Raw genomic sequence first — 22,150 nt, 5'->3', positions numbered from 1 at the left:
TGCTGCAGCCCATAGGGATCTCCTGGAACCCCAATACCCTGGGTACCTCAGTACCATATACTAGGGAATTATAAGGGAGTTCCAGTATGCCAATGTAAATTGGTAAAATTGGTCACTAGCCTGTTAGTGACAATTTGTACAGAGAGAGCATAACCACTAAGGTTCTGGTTAGCAGAGCCTCAGTGAGACAGTTAGGCACCACACAGGGACCACATACATATAGGTCACAAACTTATGAGCACTGGGGTCCTGACTAGCAGGGTCCCAGTGACACATAACAAACATTCTGAAAACATAGGGTTTTCATTATGAGCACTGGGACCTGGCTGGCAGGATCCCAGTGAGACAGTGAAAACACCATGACATACACTCACAAATAGGCCAAAAGTGGGGGTAACAAGGCTAGAAAGAGGCTACTTTCTCACATAGAGTCAGCTCTTAAATTGGTCAATACTACTTATGACAATTTGAATTACAAGAGCCTTAGGAGTCTCTGCTTAGAGAGAGGTTTAGTGATAGGAAAGAACCCTACCAAAGAATTTCTATTTAACATGCTTATTGTGAATGATGAGTCCCAAGCAGGCACTTCAAATGAGAGGTTAATAGAAGGTTCACAATCTGACTCAGGGGATCTCCTTGAGGGAGGTAGGGAGGGTTCTGATCAGGATTTGCCCTCTAACAAGACACCCAGTAATGTTGGTAGTAATGGAGGTTCCCATCACAGTAGGGAAGGCTTTATTCCTAGAGGCCAAGTTGCTAGGGTTCCTTCAGTTAGGGACAGATCCCCCTCTGTTGTTTCCAATTTATCTTCGTTTCCAAGCATTCCCAACCCACCCACCCTGAAGACAACATGTTAGAAAGGGAACTCAAAAAGTTGAGAGTTGAAGAGACCAGACTGAAGCTTAAACAGAAACAGCTGGCCTTAGATAGGGAATCCTTAGACCTGGAGAAGGAGAGACAGAGATTGGGGTTTGGACCCCGTGGTGACTGCAATAGAAGTATTCCTGATAGTAATCCTGTGAAAGAGCATGATTCTAGGAATCTGCACAAGATAGTTCCCCCTTACAAGGAGGGGGACGACATCAACAAGTGGTTTGCTGCACTTGAGAGGGCCTGTATGGTACAGGGGGTCCCTCAAAGGCAGTGGGCTGCTATATTGTGGCTATCTTTCACTGGAAAGGGTAGGGATAGGCTCCTTACTGTTAGAGAAAGTGATGCTAACAATTTTGCAGTTTTAAAACACAAACAGGGGTAGTAAGCGTGAAGAGATAGCAAATATACACAAGATATAGGTACACAATACCAAAATATGCAGTAATAGTATTAGAAAACAGTGCAAACAATGTATAGTTACAATAGGATGCAATGGGGACACATAGGGATAGGGGCAACACAAACCATATACTCCAAAAGTGGAATGCGAACCACGAATGGACCCCAAACCTATGTGACCTTGTAGAGGGTCGCTGGGACTATTAGAAAATAGTAAGGGTTAGAAAAATAGCCCACCCCAAGACCCTGAAAAGTGAGTGCAAAGTGCACTAAAGTTCCCCAAAGTACTTAGAAGTCGTGATAGAGGAATTCTGCAGGAAAGACACAAACCAGCAATGCAACAACGATGGATTTCCAGTCGAGGGTACCTGTGGAACAAGGGGACCAAGTCCAAAAGTCACAAGCAAGTCAGAGATGGGCAGATGCCCAGGAAATGCCAGCTGTGGGTGCAAAGAAGCTGCTACTGGACAGTAGAAGCTGAAGGTTCTGCAGGAACGACAAGGGCTAGAGACTTCCCCTTTGGAGGATGGATGCCCCACGCCGTGGAGAGTCGTGCAGAAGTGTTTTCCTGAAGAAAGACCGCCAACAAGCCTTGCTAGCTGCAAATCGTGCGGTTAGGGTTTTTGGATGCTGCTGTGGCCCAGGAGGGACCAGGATGTCGCCAATTGCGTCTGGGGACAGAGGGGGCGTCGAGCAAGATAAGGAGCCCTCTCAGAAGCAGGCAGCACCCACAGAAGTGCCGGAACAGGCACTACGAAGTAGAGTGAAATGGTGCTCACCCGAAGTTGCACAAAGGAGTCCCACACCGCCGGAGGACAACTTAGGAGGTCGTGCAATGCAGGTTAGAGTGCCGTGGACCCAGGCTGGACTGTGCACAAAGGATTTCCGCCGGAAGTGCACGGAGGCCGGAGTAGCTGCAAAAGTCGCGGTTCCCAGCAATGCAGTCTGGCGTGGGGAGGCAAGGACTTACCTCCACCAAACTTGGACTGAAGAGTCACTGGACTGTGGGAGTCACTTGGACAGAGTTGCTGGATTCAAGGGACCTCGCTCGTCGTGCTGAGAGGAGACCCAGGGTACCGGTGATGCAGTTCTTTGGTGCCTGCGGTTGCAGGGGGACGATTCCGTCGACCCACGGGAGATTTCTTCGGAGCTTCTAGTGCCGAGAGGAGGCAGACTACCCCCACAGCATGCACCACCAGGAAAACAGTCGAGAAGGCGGCAGGATCAGCGTTACAGAGTTGCAGTAGTCGTCTTTGCTACTTTGTTGCAGTTTTGCAGGCTTCCAGCGCGGTCAGCAGTCGATTCCTTGGCAGAAGGTGAAGAGAGAGATGCAGAGGAACTCGGATGAGCTCTTGCATTCGTTATCTAAGGAAATCCCCAAAGCAGAGACCCTAAATAGCCAGAAAAGAGGGTTTGGCTACTTAGGAGAGAAGATAGGCTAGCAACACCTGAAGGAGCCTATCAGAAGGAGTCTCTGACGTCACCTGCTGGCCCTGGCCACTCAGAGCAGTCCAGTGTGCCAGCAGCACCTCTGTTTCCAAGATGGAAGAGGTCTGGAGCACACTGGAGGAGCTCTGGGCACCTCCCAGGGGAGGTGCAGGTCAGGGGAGTGGTCACTCCCCTTTCCTTTGTCCAGTTTTGCGCCAGAGCAGGGCTGAGGGGTCCCTGAACCGGTGTAGACTGGCTTATGCAGAAATGGGCACCATGTGTGCCCATGAAAGCATTTCCAGAGGCTGGGGGAGGCTACTCCTCCCCTGCCTTCACACCATTTTCCAAAGGGAGAGGGTGTAACACCCTCTCTCTGAGGAAGTCCTTTGTTCTGCCTTCCTGGGCCAAGCCTGGCTGGACCCCAGGAGGGCAGAAACCTGTCTGAGGGGTTGGCAGCAGCAGCAGCTGCAGTGAAACCCCTGAAAAGGCAGTTTGGCAGTACCTGGGTCTGTGCTACAGACCCGTGGGATCATGTGATTGTACCAACAATGCCTGGATGGCAGAGATGGGGCAATTCCATGATCTTAGACATGTTACATGGCCATATTCGGAGTTACCATTGTGAAGCTACACATAGGTAGTGACCTATATGTAGTGCACGCGTGTAATGGTGTCCCCGCACTCACAAAGTCCAGGGAATTGGCCCTGAACGATGTGGGGGCACCTTGGCTAGTGCCAGTGTGCCCACACACTAAGTAACTTAGCACCCAACCTTTACCAGGTAAAGGTTAGACATATAGGTGACTTATAAGTTACTTAAGTGCAGTGAAAAATGGCTGTGAAATAACGTGGACGTTATTTCACTCAGGCTGCAGTGGCAGGCCTGTGTAAGAATTGTCAGAGCTCCCTATGGGTGGCAAAAGAAATGCTGCAGCCCATAGGGATCTCCTGGAACCCCAATACCCTGGGTACCTCAGTACCATATACTAGGGAATTATAAGGGAGTTCCAGTATGCCAATGTAAATTGGTAAAATTGGTCACTAGCCTGTTAGTGACAATTTGTACAGAGAGAGCATAACCACTAAGGTTCTGGTTAGCAGAGCCTCAGTGAGACAGTTAGGCACCACACAGGGACCACATACATATAGGTCACAAACTTATGAGCACTGGGGTCCTGACTAGCAGGGTCCCAGTGACACATAACAAACATTCTGAAAACATAGGGTTTTCATTATGAGCACTGGGACCTGGCTGGCAGGATCCCAGTGAGACAGTGAAAACACCATGACATACACTCACAAATAGGCCAAAAGTGGGGGTAACAAGGCTAGAAAGAGGCTACTTTCTCACATAGAGTCAGCTCTTAAATTGGTCAATACTACTTATGACAATTTGAATTACAAGAGCCTTAGGAGTCTCTGCTTAGAGAGAGGTTTAGTGATAGGAAAGAACCCTACCAAAGAATTTCTATTTAACATGCTTATTGTGAATGATGAGTCCCAAGCAGGCACTTCAAATGAGAGGTTAATAGAAGGTTCACAATCTGACTCAGGGGATCTCCTTGAGGGAGGTAGGGAGGGTTCTGATCAGGATTTGCCCTCTAACAAGACACCCAGTAATGTTGGTAGTAATGGAGGTTCCCATCACAGTAGGGAAGGCTTTATTCCTAGAGGCCAAGTTGCTAGGGTTCCTTCAGTTAGGGACAGATCCCCCTCTGTTGTTTCCAATTTATCTTCGTTTCCAAGCATTCCCAACCCACCCACCCTGAAGACAACATGTTAGAAAGGGAACTCAAAAAGTTGAGAGTTGAAGAGACCAGACTGAAGCTTAAACAGAAACAGCTGGCCTTAGATAGGGAATCCTTAGACCTGGAGAAGGAGAGACAGAGATTGGGGTTTGGACCCCGTGGTGACTGCAATAGAAGTATTCCTGATAGTAATCCTGTTTGAGAGCATGATTCCAGGAATCTGCACAAGATAGTTCCCCCTTACAAGGAGGGGGACGACATCAACAAGTGGTTTGCTGCACTTGAGAGGGCCTGTATGGTACAGGGGGTCCCTCAAAGGCAGTGGGCTGCTATATTGTGGCTATCTTTCACTGGAAAGGGTAGGGATAGGCTCCTTACTGTTAGAGAAAGTGATGCTAACAATTTTGCAGTTTTAAAACACAAACAGGGGTAGTAAGCGTGAAGAGATAGCAAATATACACAAGATATAGGTACACAATACCAAAATATGCAGTAATAGTATTAGAAAACAGTGCAAACAATGTATAGTTACAATAGGATGCAATGGGGACACATAGGGATAGGGGCAACACAAACCATATACTCCAAAAGTGGAATGCGAACCACGAATGGACCCCAAACCTATGTGACCTTGTAGAGGGTCGCTGGGACTATTAGAAAATAGTAAGGGTTAGAAAAATAGCCCACCCCAAGACCCTGAAAAGTGAGTGCAAAGTGCACTAAAGTTCCCCAAAGTACTTAGAAGTCGTGATAGGGGAATTCTGCAGGAAAGACACAAACCAGCAATGCAACAACGATGGATTTCCAGTCGAGGGTTCCTGTGGAACAAGGGGACCAAGTCCAAAAGTCACAAGCAAGTCAGAGATGGGCAGATGCCCAGGAAATGCCAGCTGTGGGTGCAAAGAAGCTGCTACTGGACAGTAGAAGCTGAAGGTTCTGCAGGAACGACAAGGGCTAGAGACTTCCCCTTTGGAGGATGGATGCCCCACGCCGTGGAGAGTCGTGCAGAAGTGTTTTCCTGAAGAAAGACCACCAACAAGCCTTGCTAGCTGCAAATCGTGCGATTAGAGTTTTTGGATGCTGCTGTGGCCCAGGAGGGACCAGGATGTCGCCAATTGCGTCTGGGGACAGAGGGGGCGTCGAGCAAGATAAGGAGCCCTCTCAGAAGCAGGCAGCACCCGCAGAAGTGCCGGAACAGGCACTACGAAGTAGAGTGAAATGGTGCTCACCCGAAGTTGCACAAAGGAGTCCCACACCGCCGGAGGACAACTTAGGAGGTCGTGCAATGCAGGTTAGAGTGCCGTGGACCCAGGCTGGACTGTGCACAAAGGATTTCCGCTGGAAGTGCACGGAGGCCGGAGTAGCTGCAAAAGTCGCGGTTCCCAGCAATGCAGTCTGGCGTGGGGAGGCAAGGACTTACCTCCACCAAACTTGGACTGAAGAGTCACTGGACTGTGGGAGTCACTTGGACAGAGTTGCTGGATTCAAGGGACCTCGCTCGTCGTGCTGAGAGGAGACCCAGGGTACCGGTGATGCAGTTCTTTGGTGCCTGCGGTTGCAGGGGGACGATTCCGTCGACCCACGGGAGATTTCTTCGGAGCTTCTAGTGCCGAGAGGAGGCAGACTACCCCCACAGCATGCACCACCAGGAAAACAGTCGAGAAGGCGGCAGGATCAGCGTTACAGAGTTGCAGTAGTCGTCTTTGCTACTTTGTTGCAGTTTTGCAGGCTTCCAGCGCGGTCAGCAGTCGATTCCTTGGCAGAAGGTGAAGAGAGAGATGCAGAGGAACTCGGATGAGCTCTTGCATTCGTTATCTAAGGAAATCCCCAAAGCAGAGACCCTAAATAGCCAGAAAAGAGGGTTTGGCTACTTAGGAGAGAAGATAGGCTAGCAACACCTGAAGGAGCCTATCAGAAGGAGTCTCTGACGTCACCTGCTGGCCCTGGCCACTCAGAGCAGTCCAGTGTGCCAGCAGCACCTCTGTTTCCAAGATGGCAGAGGTCTGGAGCACACTGGAGGAGCTCTGGGCACCTCCCAGGGGAGGTGCAGGTCAGGGGAGTGGTCACTCCCCTTTCCTTTGTCCAGTTTTGCGCCAGAGCAGGGCTGAGGGGTCCCTGAACCGGTGTAGACTGGCTTATGCAGAAATGGGCACCATGTGTGCCCATGAAAGCATTTCCAGAGGCTGGGGGAGGCTACTCCTCCCCTGCCTTCACACCATTTTCCAAAGGGAGAGGGTGTAACACCCTCTCTCTGAGGAAGTCCTTTGTTCTGCCTTCCTGGGCCAAGCCTGGCTGGACCCCAGGAGGGCAGAAACCTGTCTGAGGGGTTGGCAGCAGCAGCAGCTGCAGTGAAACCCCTGAAAAGGCAGTTTGGCAGTACCTGGGTCTGTGCTACAGACCCGTGGGATCATGGGATTGTACCAACAATGCCTGGATGGCAGAGATGGGGCAATTCCATGATCTTAGACATGTTACATGGCCATATTCGGAGTTACCATTGTGAAGCTACACATAGGTAGTGACCTATATGTAGTGCACGCGTGTAATGGTGTCCCCGCACTCACAAAGTCCAGGGAATTGGCCCTGAACGATGTGGGGGCACCTTGGCTAGTGCCAGTGTGCCCACACACTAAGTAACTTAGCACCCAACCTTTACCAGGTAAAGGTTAGACATATAGGTGACTTATAAGTTACTTAAGTGCAGTGAAAAATGGCTGTGAAATAACGTGGACGTTATTTCACTCAGGCTGCAGTGGCAGGCCTGTGTAAGAATTGTCAGAGCTCCCTATGGGTGGCAAAAGAAATGCTGCAGCCCATAGGGATCTCCTGGAACCCCAATACCCTGGGTACCTCAGTACCATATACTAGGGAATTATAAGGGTGTTCCAGTATGCCAATGTAAATTGGTAAAATTGGTCACTAGCCTGTTAGTGACAATTTGTACAGAGAGAGCATAACCACTAAGGTTCTGGTTAGCAGAGCCTCAGTGAGACAGTTAGGCACCACACAGGGACCACATACATATAGGTCACAAACTTATGAGCACTGGGGTCCTGACTAGCAGGGTCCCAGTGACACATAACAAACATTCTGAAAACATAGGGTTTTCATTATGAGCACTGGGACCTGGCTGGCAGGATCCCAGTGAGACAGTGAAAACACCATGACATACACTCACAAATAGGCCAAAAGTGGGGGTAACAAGGCTAGAAAGAGGCTACTTTCTCACATAGAGTCAGCTCTTAAATTGGTCAATACTACTTATGACAATTTGAATTACAAGAGCCTTAGGAGTCTCTGCTTAGAGAGAGGTTTAGTGATAGGAAAGAACCCTACCAAAGAATTTCTATTTAACATGCTTATTGTGAATGATGAGTCCCAAGCAGGCACTTCAAATGAGAGGTTAATAGAAGGTTCACAATCTGACTCAGGGGATCTCCTTGAGGGAGGTAGGGAGGGTTCTGATCAGGATTTGCCCTCTAACAAGACACCCAGTAATGTTGGTAGTAATGGAGGTTCCCATCACAGTAGGGAAGGCTTTATTCCTAGAGGCCAAGTTGCTAGGGTTCCTTCAGTTAGGGACAGATCCCCCTCTGTTGTTTCCAATTTATCTTCGTTTCCAAGCATTCCCAACCCACCCACCCTGAAGACAACATGTTAGAAAGGGAACTCAAAAAGTTGAGAGTTGAAGAGACCAGACTGAAGCTTAAACAGAAACAGCTGGCCTTAGATAGGGAATCCTTAGACCTGGAGAAGGAGAGACAGAGATTGGGGTTTGGACCCCGTGGTGACTGCAATAGAAGTATTCCTGATAGTAATCCTGTTTGAGAGCATGATTCCAGGAATCTGCACAAGATAGTTCCCCCTTACAAGGAGGGGGACGACATCAACAAGTGGTTTGCTGCACTTGAGAGGGCCTGTATGGTACAGGGGGTCCCTCAAAGGCAGTGGGCTGCTATATTGTGGCTATCTTTCACTGGAAAGGGTAGGGATAGGCTCCTTACTGTTAGAGAAAGTGATGCTAACAATTTTGCAGTTTTAAAACACAAACAGGGGTAGTAAGCGTGAAGAGATAGCAAATATACACAAGATATAGGTACACAATACCAAAATATGCAGTAATAGTATTAGAAAACAGTGCAAACAATGTATAGTTACAATAGGATGCAATGGGGACACATAGGGATAGGGGCAACACAAACCATATACTCCAAAAGTGGAATGCGAACCACGAATGGACCCCAAACCTATGTGACCTTGTAGAGGGTCGCTGGGACTATTAGAAAATAGTAAGGGTTAGAAAAATAGCCCACCCCAAGACCCTGAAAAGTGAGTGCAAAGTGCACTAAAGTTCCCCAAAGTACTTAGAAGTCGTGATAGGGGAATTCTGCAGGAAAGACACAAACCAGCAATGCAACAACGATGGATTTCCAGTCGAGGGTACCTGTGGAACAAGGGGACCAAGTCCAAAAGTCACAAGCAAGTCAGAGATGGGCAGATGCCCAGGAAATGCCAGCTGTGGGTGCAAAGAAGCTGCTACTGGACAGTAGAAGCTGAAGGTTCTGCAGGAACGACAAGGGCTAGAGACTTCCCCTTTGGAGGATGGATGCCCCACGCCGTGGAGAGTCGTGCAGAAGTGTTTTCCTGAAGAAAGACCGCCAACAAGCCTTGCTAGCTGCAAATCGTGCGGTTAGGGTTTTTGGATGCTGCTGTGGCCCAGGAGGGACCAGGATGTCGCCAATTGCGTCTGGGGACAGAGGGGGCGTCGAGCAAGATAAGGAGCCCTCTCAGAAGCAGGCAGCACCCGCAGAAGTGCCGGAACAGGCACTACGAAGTAGAGTGAAATGGTGCTCACCCGAAGTTGCACAAAGGAGTCCCACACCGCCGGAGGACAACTTAGGAGGTCGTGCAATGCAGGTTAGAGTGCCGTGGACCCAGGCTGGACTGTGCACAAAGGATTTCCGCCGGAAGTGCACGGAGGCCGGAGTAGCTGCAAAAGTCACGGTTCCCAGCAATGCAGTCTGGCGTGGGGAGGCAAGGACTTACCTCCACCAAACTTGGACTGAAGAGTCACTGGACTGTGGGAGTCACTTGGACAGAGTTGCTGGATTCAAGGGACCTCGCTCGTCGTGCTGAGAGGAGACCCAGGGTACCGGTGATGCAGTTCTTTGGTGCCTGCGGTTGCAGGGGGACGATTCCGTCGACCCACGGGAGATTTCTTCGGAGCTTCTAGTGCCGAGAGGAGGCAGACTACCCCCACAGCATGCACCACCAGGAAAACAGTCGAGAAGGCGGCAGGATCAGCGTTACAGAGTTGCAGTAGTCGTCTTTGCTACTTTGTTGCAGTTTTGCAGGCTTCCAGCGCGGTCAGCAGTCGATTCCTTGGCAGAAGGTGAAGAGAGAGATGCAGAGGAACTCGGATGAGCTCTTGCATTCGTTATCTAAGGAAATCCCCAAAGCAGAGACCCTAAATAGCCAGAAAAGAGGGTTTGGCTACTTAGGAGAGAGGAAAGGCTACTAACACCTGAAGGAGCCTATCAGCAGGAGTCTCTGACGTCACCTGGTGGCACTGGCCACTCAGAGCAGTCCAGTGTGCCAGCAGCACCTCTGTTTCCAAGATGGCAGAGGTCTGGAGCACACTGGAGGAGCTCTAGGCACCTCCCGGGGGAGGTGCAGGTCAGGGGAGTGGTCACTCCCCTTTCCTTTGTCCAGTTTTGCGCCAGAGCAGGGCTGAGGGGTCCCTGAACCGGTGTAGACTGGCTTATGCAGAAATGGGCACCATGTGTGCCCATGAAAGCATTTCCAGAGGCTGGGGGAGGCTACTCCTCCCCTGCCTTCACACCATTTTCCAAAGGGAGAGGGTGTAACACCCTCTCTCTGAGGAAGTCCTTTGTTCTGCCTTCCTGGGCCAAGCCTGGCTGGACCCCAGGAGGGCAGAAACCTGTCTGAGGGGTTGGCAGCAGCAGCAGCTGCAGTGAAACCCCTGAAAAGGCAGTTTGGCAGTACCTGGGTCTGTGCTACAGACCCGTGGGATCATGGGATTGTACCAACAATGCCTGGATGGCAGAGATGGGGCAATTCCATGATCTTAGACATGTTACATGGCCATATTCGGAGTTACCATTGTGAAGCTACACATAGGTAGTGACCTATATGTAGTGCACGCGTGTAATGGTGTCCCCGCACTCACAAAGTCCAGGGAATTGGCCCTGAACGATGTGGGGGCACCTTGGCTAGTGCCAGTGTGCCCACACACTAAGTAACTTAGCACCCAACCTTTACCAGGTAAAGGTTAGACATATAGGTGACTTATAAGTTACTTAAGTGCAGTGAAAAATGGCTGTGAAATAACGTGGACGTTATTTCACTCAGGCTGCAGTGGCAGGCCTGTGTAAGAATTGTCAGAGCTCCCTATGGGTGGCAAAAGAAATGCTGCAGCCCATAGGGATCTCCTGGAACCCCAATACCCTGGGTACCTCAGTACCATATACTAGGGAATTATAAGGGTGTTCCAGTATGCCAATGTAAATTGGTAAAATTGGTCACTAGCCTGTTAGTGACAATTTGTACAGAGAGAGCATAACCACTAAGGTTCTGGTTAGCAGAGCCTCAGTGAGACAGTTAGGCACCACACAGGGACCACATACATATAGGTCACAAACTTATGAGCACTGGGGTCCTGACTAGCAGGGTCCCAGTGACACATAACAAACATTCTGAAAACATAGGGTTTTCATTATGAGCACTGGGACCTGGCTGGCAGGATCCCAGTGAGACAGTGAAAACACCATGACATACACTCACAAATAGGCCAAAAGTGGGGGTAACAAGGCTAGAAAGAGGCTACTTTCTCACATAGAGTCAGCTCTTAAATTGGTCAATACTACTTATGACAATTTGAATTACAAGAGCCTTAGGAGTCTCTGCTTAGAGAGAGGTTTAGTGATAGGAAAGAACCCTACCAAAGAATTTCTATTTAACATGCTTATTGTGAATGATGAGTCCCAAGCAGGCACTTCAAATGAGAGGTTAATAGAAGGTTCACAATCTGACTCAGGGGATCTCCTTGAGGGAGGTAGGGAGGGTTCTGATCAGGATTTGCCCTCTAACAAGACACCCAGTAATGTTGGTAGTAATGGAGGTTCCCATCACAGTAGGGAAGGCTTTATTCCTAGAGGCCAAGTTGCTAGGGTTCCTTCAGTTAGGGACAGATCCCCCTCTGTTGTTTCCAATTTATCTTCGTTTCCAAGCATTCCCAACCCACCCACCCTGAAGACAACATGTTAGAAAGGGAACTCAAAAAGTTGAGAGTTGAAGAGACCAGACTGAAGCTTAAACAGAAACAGCTGGCCTTAGATAGGGAATCCTTAGACCTGGAGAAGGAGAGACAGAGATTGGGGTTTGGACCCCGTGGTGACTGCAATAGAAGTATTCCTGATAGTAATCCTGTTTGAGAGCATGATTCCAGGAATCTGCACAAGATAGTTCCCCCTTACAAGGAGGGGGACGACATCAACAAGTGGTTTGCTGCACTTGAGAGGGCCTGTATGGTACAGGGGGTCCCTCAAAGGCAGTGGGCTGCTATATTGTGGCTATCTTTCACTGGAAAGGGTAGGGATAGGCTCCTTACTGTTAGAGAAAGTGATGCTAACAATTTTGCAGTTTTAAAACACAAACAGGGGTAGTAAGCGTGAAGAGATGCTGCACATCTAGGAAGTTAACAGATGTAAATGCAAACGGAATCTGGTGCCAGGTGGTCAGGTGCCTTTCCACCCAGTAAGCACAAAATTGAGTACCATAGTACACAGAAACATCAAAAACAATGTGACCACAGCACACAGAAATAAATAGTCCAATCACGTAGCAAGGATTTGTATCCCTGGTGGTGTAGTTGAAGTTGGAGAGAACAAAAACGTGAAGATCCCGAATCTGTTGTGGAAAGTGTCTTTATTTGTAGGCACAGTTAGCCCCAGGATTGTGCATTCATCAAGATATAGCCAATACGTGTTTCGTCACTCAGGTGGCTTCATCAAGGCTGGGCCGTCCGGCCAGAGAAGTAAAACATGGAAGAGCCCTATGGTAAGGCAGGTGGGCCTTAGGCGGTAGGTGGAAATCTCTTTGGGGTCTCTAGGAAACCAGGAATTCAGATGTCCTCCCCTCTGCCACCAACCATTCTCTCTTCTGTCAGTTGAGGGTTTGTGCAGACAACAATCTTAGCCACCCCATGGCTGTTGTGAATCGCAACTGGGGGGGGTTAATGGTCCAAAGAAAGTTGTGGTTGCCTCAGATTTACCTGTTGACTGTCTACTAGGGAACGATTTAGAGACATCAGCTTGGGCAGAAGCTGGTGTCTCCAAATCATTGCCTAGTAAGCAATCTACAGGTAATTCAGTGGCTACCACAACCTTCTTTGGACCAGTAACCCCTGTTGAGATTCACAACAGCCATGGGGTGGCTAAGTGTGTTATTGTGAGCATCAGTCACTTGGTACTGCTGACCAAGTAGGTGTTGATCAGGGTGAACCAGTTTCTCTATAACCATAGTTACATTGGCTTCTGTGTCCCTGTAGGCCTCAACCTCAATACCGTTGATTAGGGGTAGTTGCTTGTACTTACCCATATTAAGGGGACAAGCAACCAAGGTGGCAAAGTCAATGCCACCATCAGAGACTAAAACAGCCTCTGTGGTCTCCCTAACAAGAGTAACCCAACTACACTGCCAATAGTGAGACCAGCTACACCCTTGGATTGACTATTTGTAGTAGACTTCCCACCACCACTGGTATTACTAGGGGCACTAGAGGTTGCAGTTGGGGTTGTGGTGGTGGGAGGTTTGGTGTTTTTCTTTGGACAAGTGAAATCCCTTGCCCAATGGCCTTTTACTTTACATAAATAACACCAAGGCTTTTTCTGATTGTTAGAAGAGGATTTGGACCCACCACCCCCAGAGGAGTTTTGTGGGCCTGATGAAGACTCAGAATGTTTTTATCTTTGTCCCCACCCTTGTCAGAAGACTTACCATCCTTCTTCTTGCCATCCTTGTCACCCCCTATATAAACTTTTCTGTTCACTCTTGTTCTGACCCATTTGTCTGCCTTCTTTCCCAATTATTGGGGAGAGGTCAGATCTGAGTCTTCCAAGTACTGGTGCAACAAATCAGGCACACAATTGTTAAGAATATGCTCTCTCAGGTTTAGATTATACAGGCGTTCATGGTCAGTCACCTTACTGCCATGTAACCATGGCTGGACCCTAGTAACCTGGCCTTCTGATGGATACAACTACCTGTGGATTCATCACCTAAAAATTTTCTGCCAAGCGGCAGCATTCGCCGGAAATTTTCTTCTAGCTCTGCACGTCGACGATGTCGGCACAATTGCCCGACTCCCCCGCGACGCCGTATGATGTCATCCAGGCAATAAGAGGTCCACGTTGATGTGCAGACGTCAGTTCCCTTTTATCCGTGCCTTCGTGTAACGTTTTTTTCTTCGAAGCAACCAGGGAGCTACTGTTTCACTTCGTGTGTAACAATGTCGCAGCCAAGGAAGTTGGGTTTTAAACCCTGTAGGGAGTGAGGAGGTCGAATGTCGGTCACAGACCCACATGAGAATTGTTTGTGGTGTCTGAGTTCTGACCATGAGGTCGAGGCATGCCGTTCATGTCAGCGAATGAATCCGAAGGCCCTTAAGGAGCAGGAGGCCAAGTTGTTCCTGGCAAGATCCAAGGAGAAGGAGAAGCATCATCGCCGTGAGTCTTCTTCCAAGTCTTCGAGATCTCACCGGCCTCATTGAGACTCCCAGCGCCGGCATGGATCGCGGCACTGGGCAAGTAAGGACCACTCCCGCACGAGGTCGCCATTGGCTCGGCGTCGAGCGACTTAGGAAGTCAGTCCAACTGTTACACCTCTGCCTCTGATGACTCCAGCTTCTCCGACGTTGCCACTGTCGGTCTTTGAAGTTGATCCACATCAGGAGCCGAGGACCTCTTCAGTGCAGATGGAGATGCCTGAGACAATGCCAGCTTCGCCTCATGCACCGGCTCCACAAAGTTATCAGGCGTTCCTGGCGCCAGGCACAGACACGGACGCATTTCTCAATGCGATGTTCAACATCTTTGCCACCATGGCTCCGGGAGGTGTGAATTTGGGGCCTTAGGGTTCATTGGCCTACGACATGGGTGTTCCGGCTTCATACAGACCAACGCCCTTCATGCCTTTCCTTCCTTCAGGAAGTGCTGGTTCAGCGCCGGTACCAATGGCGTCGCCTAGAAGACCGGTCACGCCGACGACGTCCACCGCCCCGGCGCCGATGAGTTCGCCACAGCTTCAATCTACCTTGAAGAAGCCCATGGGGCCGATGGATCCGGTGTCGGATGACTCCGATGGTCGACGCCGTCCGAGGTCTTCGGTGTCGGCTGATGCCTTATCGACGCCCGAGATTGAATCCTGGCTTCGCTCCAGAAGGTTGGCTCTGAGGCTGCTAGAGGAGCAGGAGTATGAGAAGCAGCTCTTGGAGGAGGGAGAGATTGTGGAGTCACTAGGAGACCTGCAAGGCTTGGACACAGCGAGTGGTTTTGACACTTCCCCGGAGTGGGACTTGGCTTCTCCGGGGGAGTACACTGAGGAGGCTACCTCTTTTCATTTGGTGGTCCGGAAGGCGGCGGATTTTCTGGACATTCCTCTTCCAGCTGTGGATGTCAAGACAAACATTCTCACTGAGGTTTTGCATCCATCATCAGCAGTGGCAGAGCCACTTCTTCCGTTTAATGAGGCACTTATTGACCCAATTATGGAGGTGTGGAAGAAGGCTGTGACTTTGACGGCTGTGAATAGGTCAGTGGCAAGAAGGTATCGGGGGCTCCAGGTGATCCGGCGTTCTTATCCAGCCACCCGACTCCGGAGAGTTTGGTTGTGGAAGCTTTATGCTCCTCTCGCTCTGCTCCGGGATCTTTTCCAGGGGTTCCCGTGGACAGGGAGTCTAAGAGAATGGACCAATCTGCTAATATCTTCATGTAGCATGGCCCTCAAGTCTACGAATGCTACTTGTATTCTAGGAAGGTATATTTATGCTCTTATGGACGAGGCCAAGACGCACTCTGAATTGCCTCAGGAGGTGCTTAACCTTTTGGCGAACGCTCAGGCGGCGGCGACCCAGGTTATTCAATCTGGGCTTGACACATCGGACTCTGGCCAGGGCTATGGGCACATACATAGCAACAAGACGACATGCCTGGCTACGGTCTTCAGGATTCTCTCCCGATGTGCAGACAACCCTGCTCATCCTGCCCTTTGATGGGGACAAACTATTTGGAGCAAAAGCTGACTCTGCCTTGGAGTGGTTCAAGGAGAGTAGGGCCACGGCAAGATCTTTGGGACTGCAAGCAGCCACCTCCTCTTCGTTAAGATCATTTAGGAAGTTTAGGGGGTTTGGGCATGGCTCTTCCTTTCGAGGAAGGTTCCAGGCAGCTGGACAGCAAACTTCAGGAGCTCACCCTTATCGATCTTTCAGGGGCAGGGGTAGAGTTCGTACTAGAGGGGCCACCCAGCAGCACTCTGCCTCTTCCTCTTCCTCCGGAGGGGTACAGCAAGGAAAGCAGCCTTAGTCCTCCATCACTCCCTTTACATGCATGTAGGAGGCTGGCCTGGCTTATAGTGGGTACCTTGTGGTACTCACACCCTGTGCCAGGTCCAGTTATCCCTTATTAGTAGAATAGTGGTGTTTCTAGCAGCTTAGACTGATAGAAGGTAGCTATGGCAAAGCAGCTTAGGCTGAACTAGGAGACATGCAAAGCTCCTACTATACCACTTATATCATATAGCACAATATCATAAGAAAACACAATACTCAGAGTTACTAAAAATAAAGGTATTTTATTTTTATGACAGTATGCCACAAGTATCTCAGTGAGTACCCTCAGTTAGAAGGTAAGTAATATACACAAGTTATATGTACACGAACCAAAAACAGGTAAGTAATAGTAAGAAAAGTAATGCAAACAGTGTAGAACTACAATAGGATGCAATAGGTGAACATAGGTTTAGGGGCAACAGAAACCATATACTCCAAAAGTGGAATGCGAATCACGAATGGACCCCAGGCCTATGGGAGCTTGTAGAGGGTCGCTGGGACTGTAAGAAAATAGTCAGGGTGTCCAAGATACCCCACCCCAAGACCCTGAAAAGTAGGAGTAAAGTTCCCCTACTACTCCAAAAGGACACAATAGTCGTGATAGGGGGATTCTGCAAGAACCACAAACACCAGCAAAACACTGAAGACGGATTCCTGGACGTGAGGACCTGCAAGGCAAGGGGACCGAGTCCAAGAGTCGCGATAGTGTCCGGGGGGGCAGGAGCCCAGGAAACCCCAGATAAAGGAGCAAAAGGGCTGCCTCCGGGTGGAAGAAGCCAAAGATTCTGCAACACAAAAAGGGCTAGGAACTTCTCCTTTGGATGGAAGATATCCCACAGCGTGCTGGATGTTGCAGAAGTGTTTCCACGCAGAAATACTGCAAACAAGCCTTGCTAGCTGCAAGGGTTGCGGTAGAGGTTTTTAGGTGCTGTTGGGGACCAGGAAGGACCAGGATGTCGCCCCTTGAAGGAGGAGACATAGGGGGCACTCAGCAACTCAGAGAGCCCCCACAGAAGCAGGCAGCACCCGTAGGAGTACCGGAGCAGGCACTTAGGAGATTTGTGAACCGGAGTCGACTCAGAGTCACAAAGGAGGGTCCCACGACATCAGAGTCCAACTCAGAGGGTTGGGCACTGCAGGACAGAGTGCTGGGGACCGAGGCTAGGCTGTGCACAAAGGAATCCTTGGAGAAGTGCACAGAAGCCGGAGTAGCTGCAAATCACGCAGTACACAAGTTTGCAGTCTAGCGTGGGGAGGCAAGGACTTACCTCCACCAAACATGGACTGAAGGATCAATGGACTGTGGGGGGTCACTTGGATATAGCTCCTGTGTTCCAGGGACCACGCTCTTCGAGATGAGAGGGGACCCAGAGGACTGGTGATGCAGAAGTTTGGTGCCTGCGTTAGCAGGGGGAAGACTCCGCCAGCCCACAGGAGATTTCTTCAGGATTTCCAGTGCAAGGGGAAGACAGACAGCCCTCAGAGCATGCACCACCAGGAAGCAGTCGAGAAAGCAGACAGGATTAGGTGCTACAATGTTGCTGGTAGTCGTCTTGCTACTTTGTTGCGGTTTTGCAGGCATCCTGGAGCAGTCAGCTGTCGATCCTTGGCAGAAGTCGAAGATGGAAGTGCAGAGGAACTCTGGTGAGCTCTTGCATTCGTTATCTGAAGAATCCCCCAGAGGAGAGTCCCTAAATAGCCAGAAAAGGAGGTTTGGCTACCAAGAAAGGAGGACTGGGTACCAAGAGAGGTAAGAGCCTATCAGAGGGGGCCTCTGATGTCACCTGCTGGCTCTGGCCACTCAGGGCAGTCCAGTGTGCCCCCAACACCTCTGTTTCCAAGATGACAGAGGTCTGGGACACACTGGAGGAGCTCTGGGCACCTCCCCTGGGAGGTACTGGTCAGGGGAGTGGTCCCTCCCGTTTCCTTTGTCCAGTTTCGCGCCAGAGCAGGGCTGGGGGATCCCTGAACCGGTGTAGACTGGCTTATGCAGAGATGGGCACCATCTGTGCCCATCAAAGCATTTCCAGAGGCTGGGGGAGGCTACTCCTCCCCAGCCCTTCACACCTATTTCCAAAGGGAGAGGGTGTAACACCCTCTCTCAGAGGATATTGTTTGTTCTGCCTTCCTGGGACCAGGCTGCCCAGGCCCCAGGGGGCAGAAACCTGTCTGAGGGGTTGGCAGCAGCAGCAGCTGCAGTGGAGACCCCGGAAAGCAAGTTTGGCAGTACTCGGGTTCTGTGCTAGAGACCCGGGGATGCATGGAATTGTTCCCCCAATACCATAAGGGTATTGGGGTGACAATTCAATAATCCTAGACATGTTACATGGCCATGATGACTTTATACATAGGTAGTGACCTATGTATAGTGCACGCGTGTAATGGTGTCCCCGCACTCACAACGTCCGGGGAATTTTCCCTGAACAATGTGGGGGCACCTTGGCTAGTGCCAGGGTGCCCACACACTAAGTAACTTGCCACCCAACCTTCCCCAAGTAAGGGTTAGACATATAGGTGACTTATAAGTTACTTATGAGCAGTGAAAAATGGGTGTGAAATAACTTGGACGTTATTTCACTCAGGCTGCAGTTGCAGGCCTGTGTAAGAATTGCCTGAGCTCCCTATGGATGGCAAAAGAAATGCTGCAGCCCATAGGGATCTCCTGGAACCCCAATACCCTGGGTACCTAAGTACCATATACAAGGAAATTATATGGATGTACCAGTGTGCCAATGAGAATTGGTAAATTTAGTCACTAGCCTGCAGTGACAAATTTAGAAAGCAGAGAGAGCATAAACACTGAGGTTCTGGTTAGCAGAGCCTCAGTGATACAGTTAGGCACCACACAGGGAAGACATACCGGGCACATACTATGAGCACTGGGGTCCTGCCTAGCAGGATCCCAGTGACACAAGGGCTAAAACAAACATACATACAGTGAAAACAGGGGTAACATGCCAGGCAAGATGGTACTTTCCTACAACGCATCTCCTGTAGGGGGGAGACTGTCTCAATTTCTTCACATGTGGGAGTCAATAACATCGGACTCCTGGGTCACCAACATTGTGGGGAAAGGTTATACTCTTCCCTTTCGGGAGTTTCCCACTCCTATCACTCCCTGCCCATCCTTCTGTTCGGAAGACCATCTTCTTTTACTACAACAGGAAGTGCGAATCCTTTTGTCGAAAGGTGCAGCGGAGTTGGTTCCAGAGCAGAAGAGGGGTCAGGGCTGCTATTCAAGATACTTCCTGATCCCCAAAAAGGATGGTTGGTTGAGGCCAATCCTGGACCTGAGGATTTTGAATTGGTTCCTCAAGCAGGAAAAGTTCAAGATGCTGACCCTGTCACAGGTTCTTTTGGTGTTGAACGAAGGAGATTGGATGGTGTCTGTTGACTTGCAGGATGCTTACTTCCATATCCCAATCCTCAAGTCGCACAGGAAGTATCTCCGGTTTGTGGTAGGGTCGCAACACTATCAGTTTGCGGTCCTTCAGTTTAGTCTTACTTCGGCACCTCGAGTCTTCACAAAGGTGATGGTGGTGGTTGCAGCAGAGCTCAGAAGAAGGGGGATAGCAGTATTTCCTTATCTGGACGATTGGTTGATCAAAGCCAAGTCTCCAGAGCTCCTGCGGCGTCACCTGCAGTCGACAACTCAGTTGTTGTTTGATCTGGGCTTTTCGGTGAACGTGCCCAAATCTCACCTGGAGCCCTCTCAGCAGCTCCTGTTCATAGGGGCAGTACTGGACACAACATTGAATCGGGCCTTTGCTCCGCTGCAGCGGATTCAGGACATTCAGGTGTTGATTCCTATGTTCCAGAATGGAGCGGTCGTTCCAGTCCTCAAGGTCCTTCATCTGCTCGGGCTGTTCGCTTCTTACATTCTGCTGGTCACTCATGCACGCTGGCACATGAGGGCTCTTCAGTGGTGCAACCGCAGGCAGTGGTTTCAACACAAAGGAGATCTCGAGGAATCGATAAAGATCTCCAGAGATGCTGCAGCGGATCTTCGATGGTTGGCTGCGGACGGCAACCTTTCCCAAGGAAAGCCGTTCTCGCTGCCTCCTCCGGTGGCCACAGTGATAACGGATGCCTCCACTCTAGAGGGGGGTGCTCGTCTGGGGCAGCTGGAGGTCAAAGGTCATTGGTCTCCAGAGGAACAGAAGCTTCACATCAATCTGTTGAAATTGCGGGCGATCCGTCTGGCTCTCAAGGCCTTCCTCCCTTCCTTTCGCGATCGGTCAGTTCAAGTCCTAACGGACAACACTACCGCGATGTGGTATATAAACATGCAGGGAGGAGTGGGGTCGTATCTTCTCTGCAGGGAAGCTCTACGGCTCTGGTCCTGCGTTCAGGACCATCGGATTTGCTTGGTAGCAAACCATTTGGCTGGAGTTCTGAACGTGCGAGCGGACGTTCTCAGTCGGCGTATCTCGACCGATCACAAGTGGCGTCTTCATCCAGACCTGGTCCTTTACATCTTTCAGATGTGGGGGTTTCCTCAGGTGGATCTGTTTGCCACTCGGGAGAACGCGTACTGCCCGTTGTTCTGCAGCCTCCAGTATCCGGTGCAAGGAGCTTTGGGGGACGCGTTTCAGATGTCCTGGAAGGGTCATTTGCTTTACGCGTTTCCCCCCCACACCCTTGATTCCTCGGGTCCTGAGGAAGATTCGCCAAGACCAGCTCAAGTCATCTTAATAGCTCCGGATTGGCCAAGAAGGGTGTGGTATTCAGACCTTCTCCAACTCTCTCTGTGCCCCCCGCCGTGTCTCCTTCACAGGGCAGACCTCCTCTCGCAGTCGCAGGGGCAGATTCTACACCCCCACCTCCAGAGCCTGCACCTACATGCCTGGAGATTGAACGGGGCAATCTGAGTGCTTTTTCTCTCCAGCCTGAGGTGGTGGAAATTATATTATCTGCCAGGGGACATTCCACCAAATCTATCTATGCATCAGTTGGGCTAAATTTGTAAATTGGTGTGGAGAAAATCAAATTGATCCCTTGAGTGCCCACTTATCTGACATACTGTTGTTTGCATTGTCCTTGGCACAGAGGGGTTGTGCAGTTGCCATTGTTAAGGGTTATTTATCCGTGCTGTCGGCCTTTCTGTGCCTTCCAGACCAACCCTCCTTGTTTAAGTCCCCAATAGTTTTGAGGTTCATTAAGGGTGTCAATAACAAGTTTCTGCCCACTCCATTCGTTATGCCACAGTGAGATTTGAACCTAGTATTGACTTTTCTTATAGGTTCACCGTTGGAACCGATGCATTCTTGCCCATTGAGGCTTTTAGTTTTAAAAACTGTTTTTCTGGTTGCCATAACATCTGCTAGAAGGGTGAGTGAGCTCCAGGCTCTTAGTGTGGAACCCCCATATACTTCCTTTTACAGGGACAAAGTGGTGTTAAGGACCAAGGCGGCTTTCCTACCGAAGGTTGTTACACCCTTTCATTTAGGACAGTCCATCACGCTTTCTTCCTTCTATCCTCCACCTCATCCACCCAAGGAGGAAGAGAGGCTTCACCGACTTCACCCAAGAAGAGCATTGAGCTTCTTCGTCGACAGGATGAGGGAGTTGAGACAGGACGATCAGCTCTTCGTCGGTTACGTGGGGAAGAGGAGAGGCAAAGCTGTCCACAAGAGAACTCTTTCCAGGTGGGTCATTCTTTGCATCAAATTGTGTTATTCGTTAGCAAAGAAGGAACCTCCTGTGGGACTACGTGCCCATTCCACCAGGGCTAAGGCGGCTTCATCGGCCTTAGCTAGAGGTGTTCCTGTGGTTGACATCTGGAAGTCGGCAACTTGGGCATGCCTCCACACTTTTGCCAAGCATTATTGTTTGGACTCTGAGGTTAGGAGGTATGGCCATCTTGCACGCTCAGTGCTGCAGGATTTCTTGGTTTGACCATTCAGTCACCCACCACCGGGGGCGATACTGCTTTCTTCTTTAGGTGAGATATCCACAGGTAGTTGTATCCATCAGAAATACAAGTTACTTACCTTCAGTAACGCCTTTTCTGGTGGATACACTAGCTACCTGTGGATTCCTCACGGTCCCACCCGCCTACACGTTGCCTGGATGG

General features: G+C 50.1%; 1 protein-coding gene across 1 annotated transcript in view; it reads right to left on the bottom strand.

Annotated features, from left to right (window-relative positions):
* The window catches only part of LOC138294055 (zinc finger protein 850-like), a 214,239-nt gene that overhangs the window by 62,281 nt on the left and 129,808 nt on the right, over positions 1–22,150 (bottom strand). The window contains exon 5 of the mRNA XM_069233302.1: positions 14,781–14,954. Coding sequence (XP_069089403.1) covers positions 14,781–14,954 — 174 coding nt within the window. The remainder of the gene's footprint in view (positions 1–14,780; positions 14,955–22,150) is intronic.

The sequence above is a fragment of the Pleurodeles waltl genome, chromosome 4_2, assembly GCF_031143425.1.
Source record: "Pleurodeles waltl isolate 20211129_DDA chromosome 4_2, aPleWal1.hap1.20221129, whole genome shotgun sequence".
Lineage (NCBI taxonomy): Eukaryota > Metazoa > Chordata > Amphibia > Caudata > Salamandridae > Pleurodeles > Pleurodeles waltl.
The sequence above is the reverse complement of the archived record's forward strand: the minus strand, read 5'-3'. Positions and strand labels throughout refer to the sequence as shown.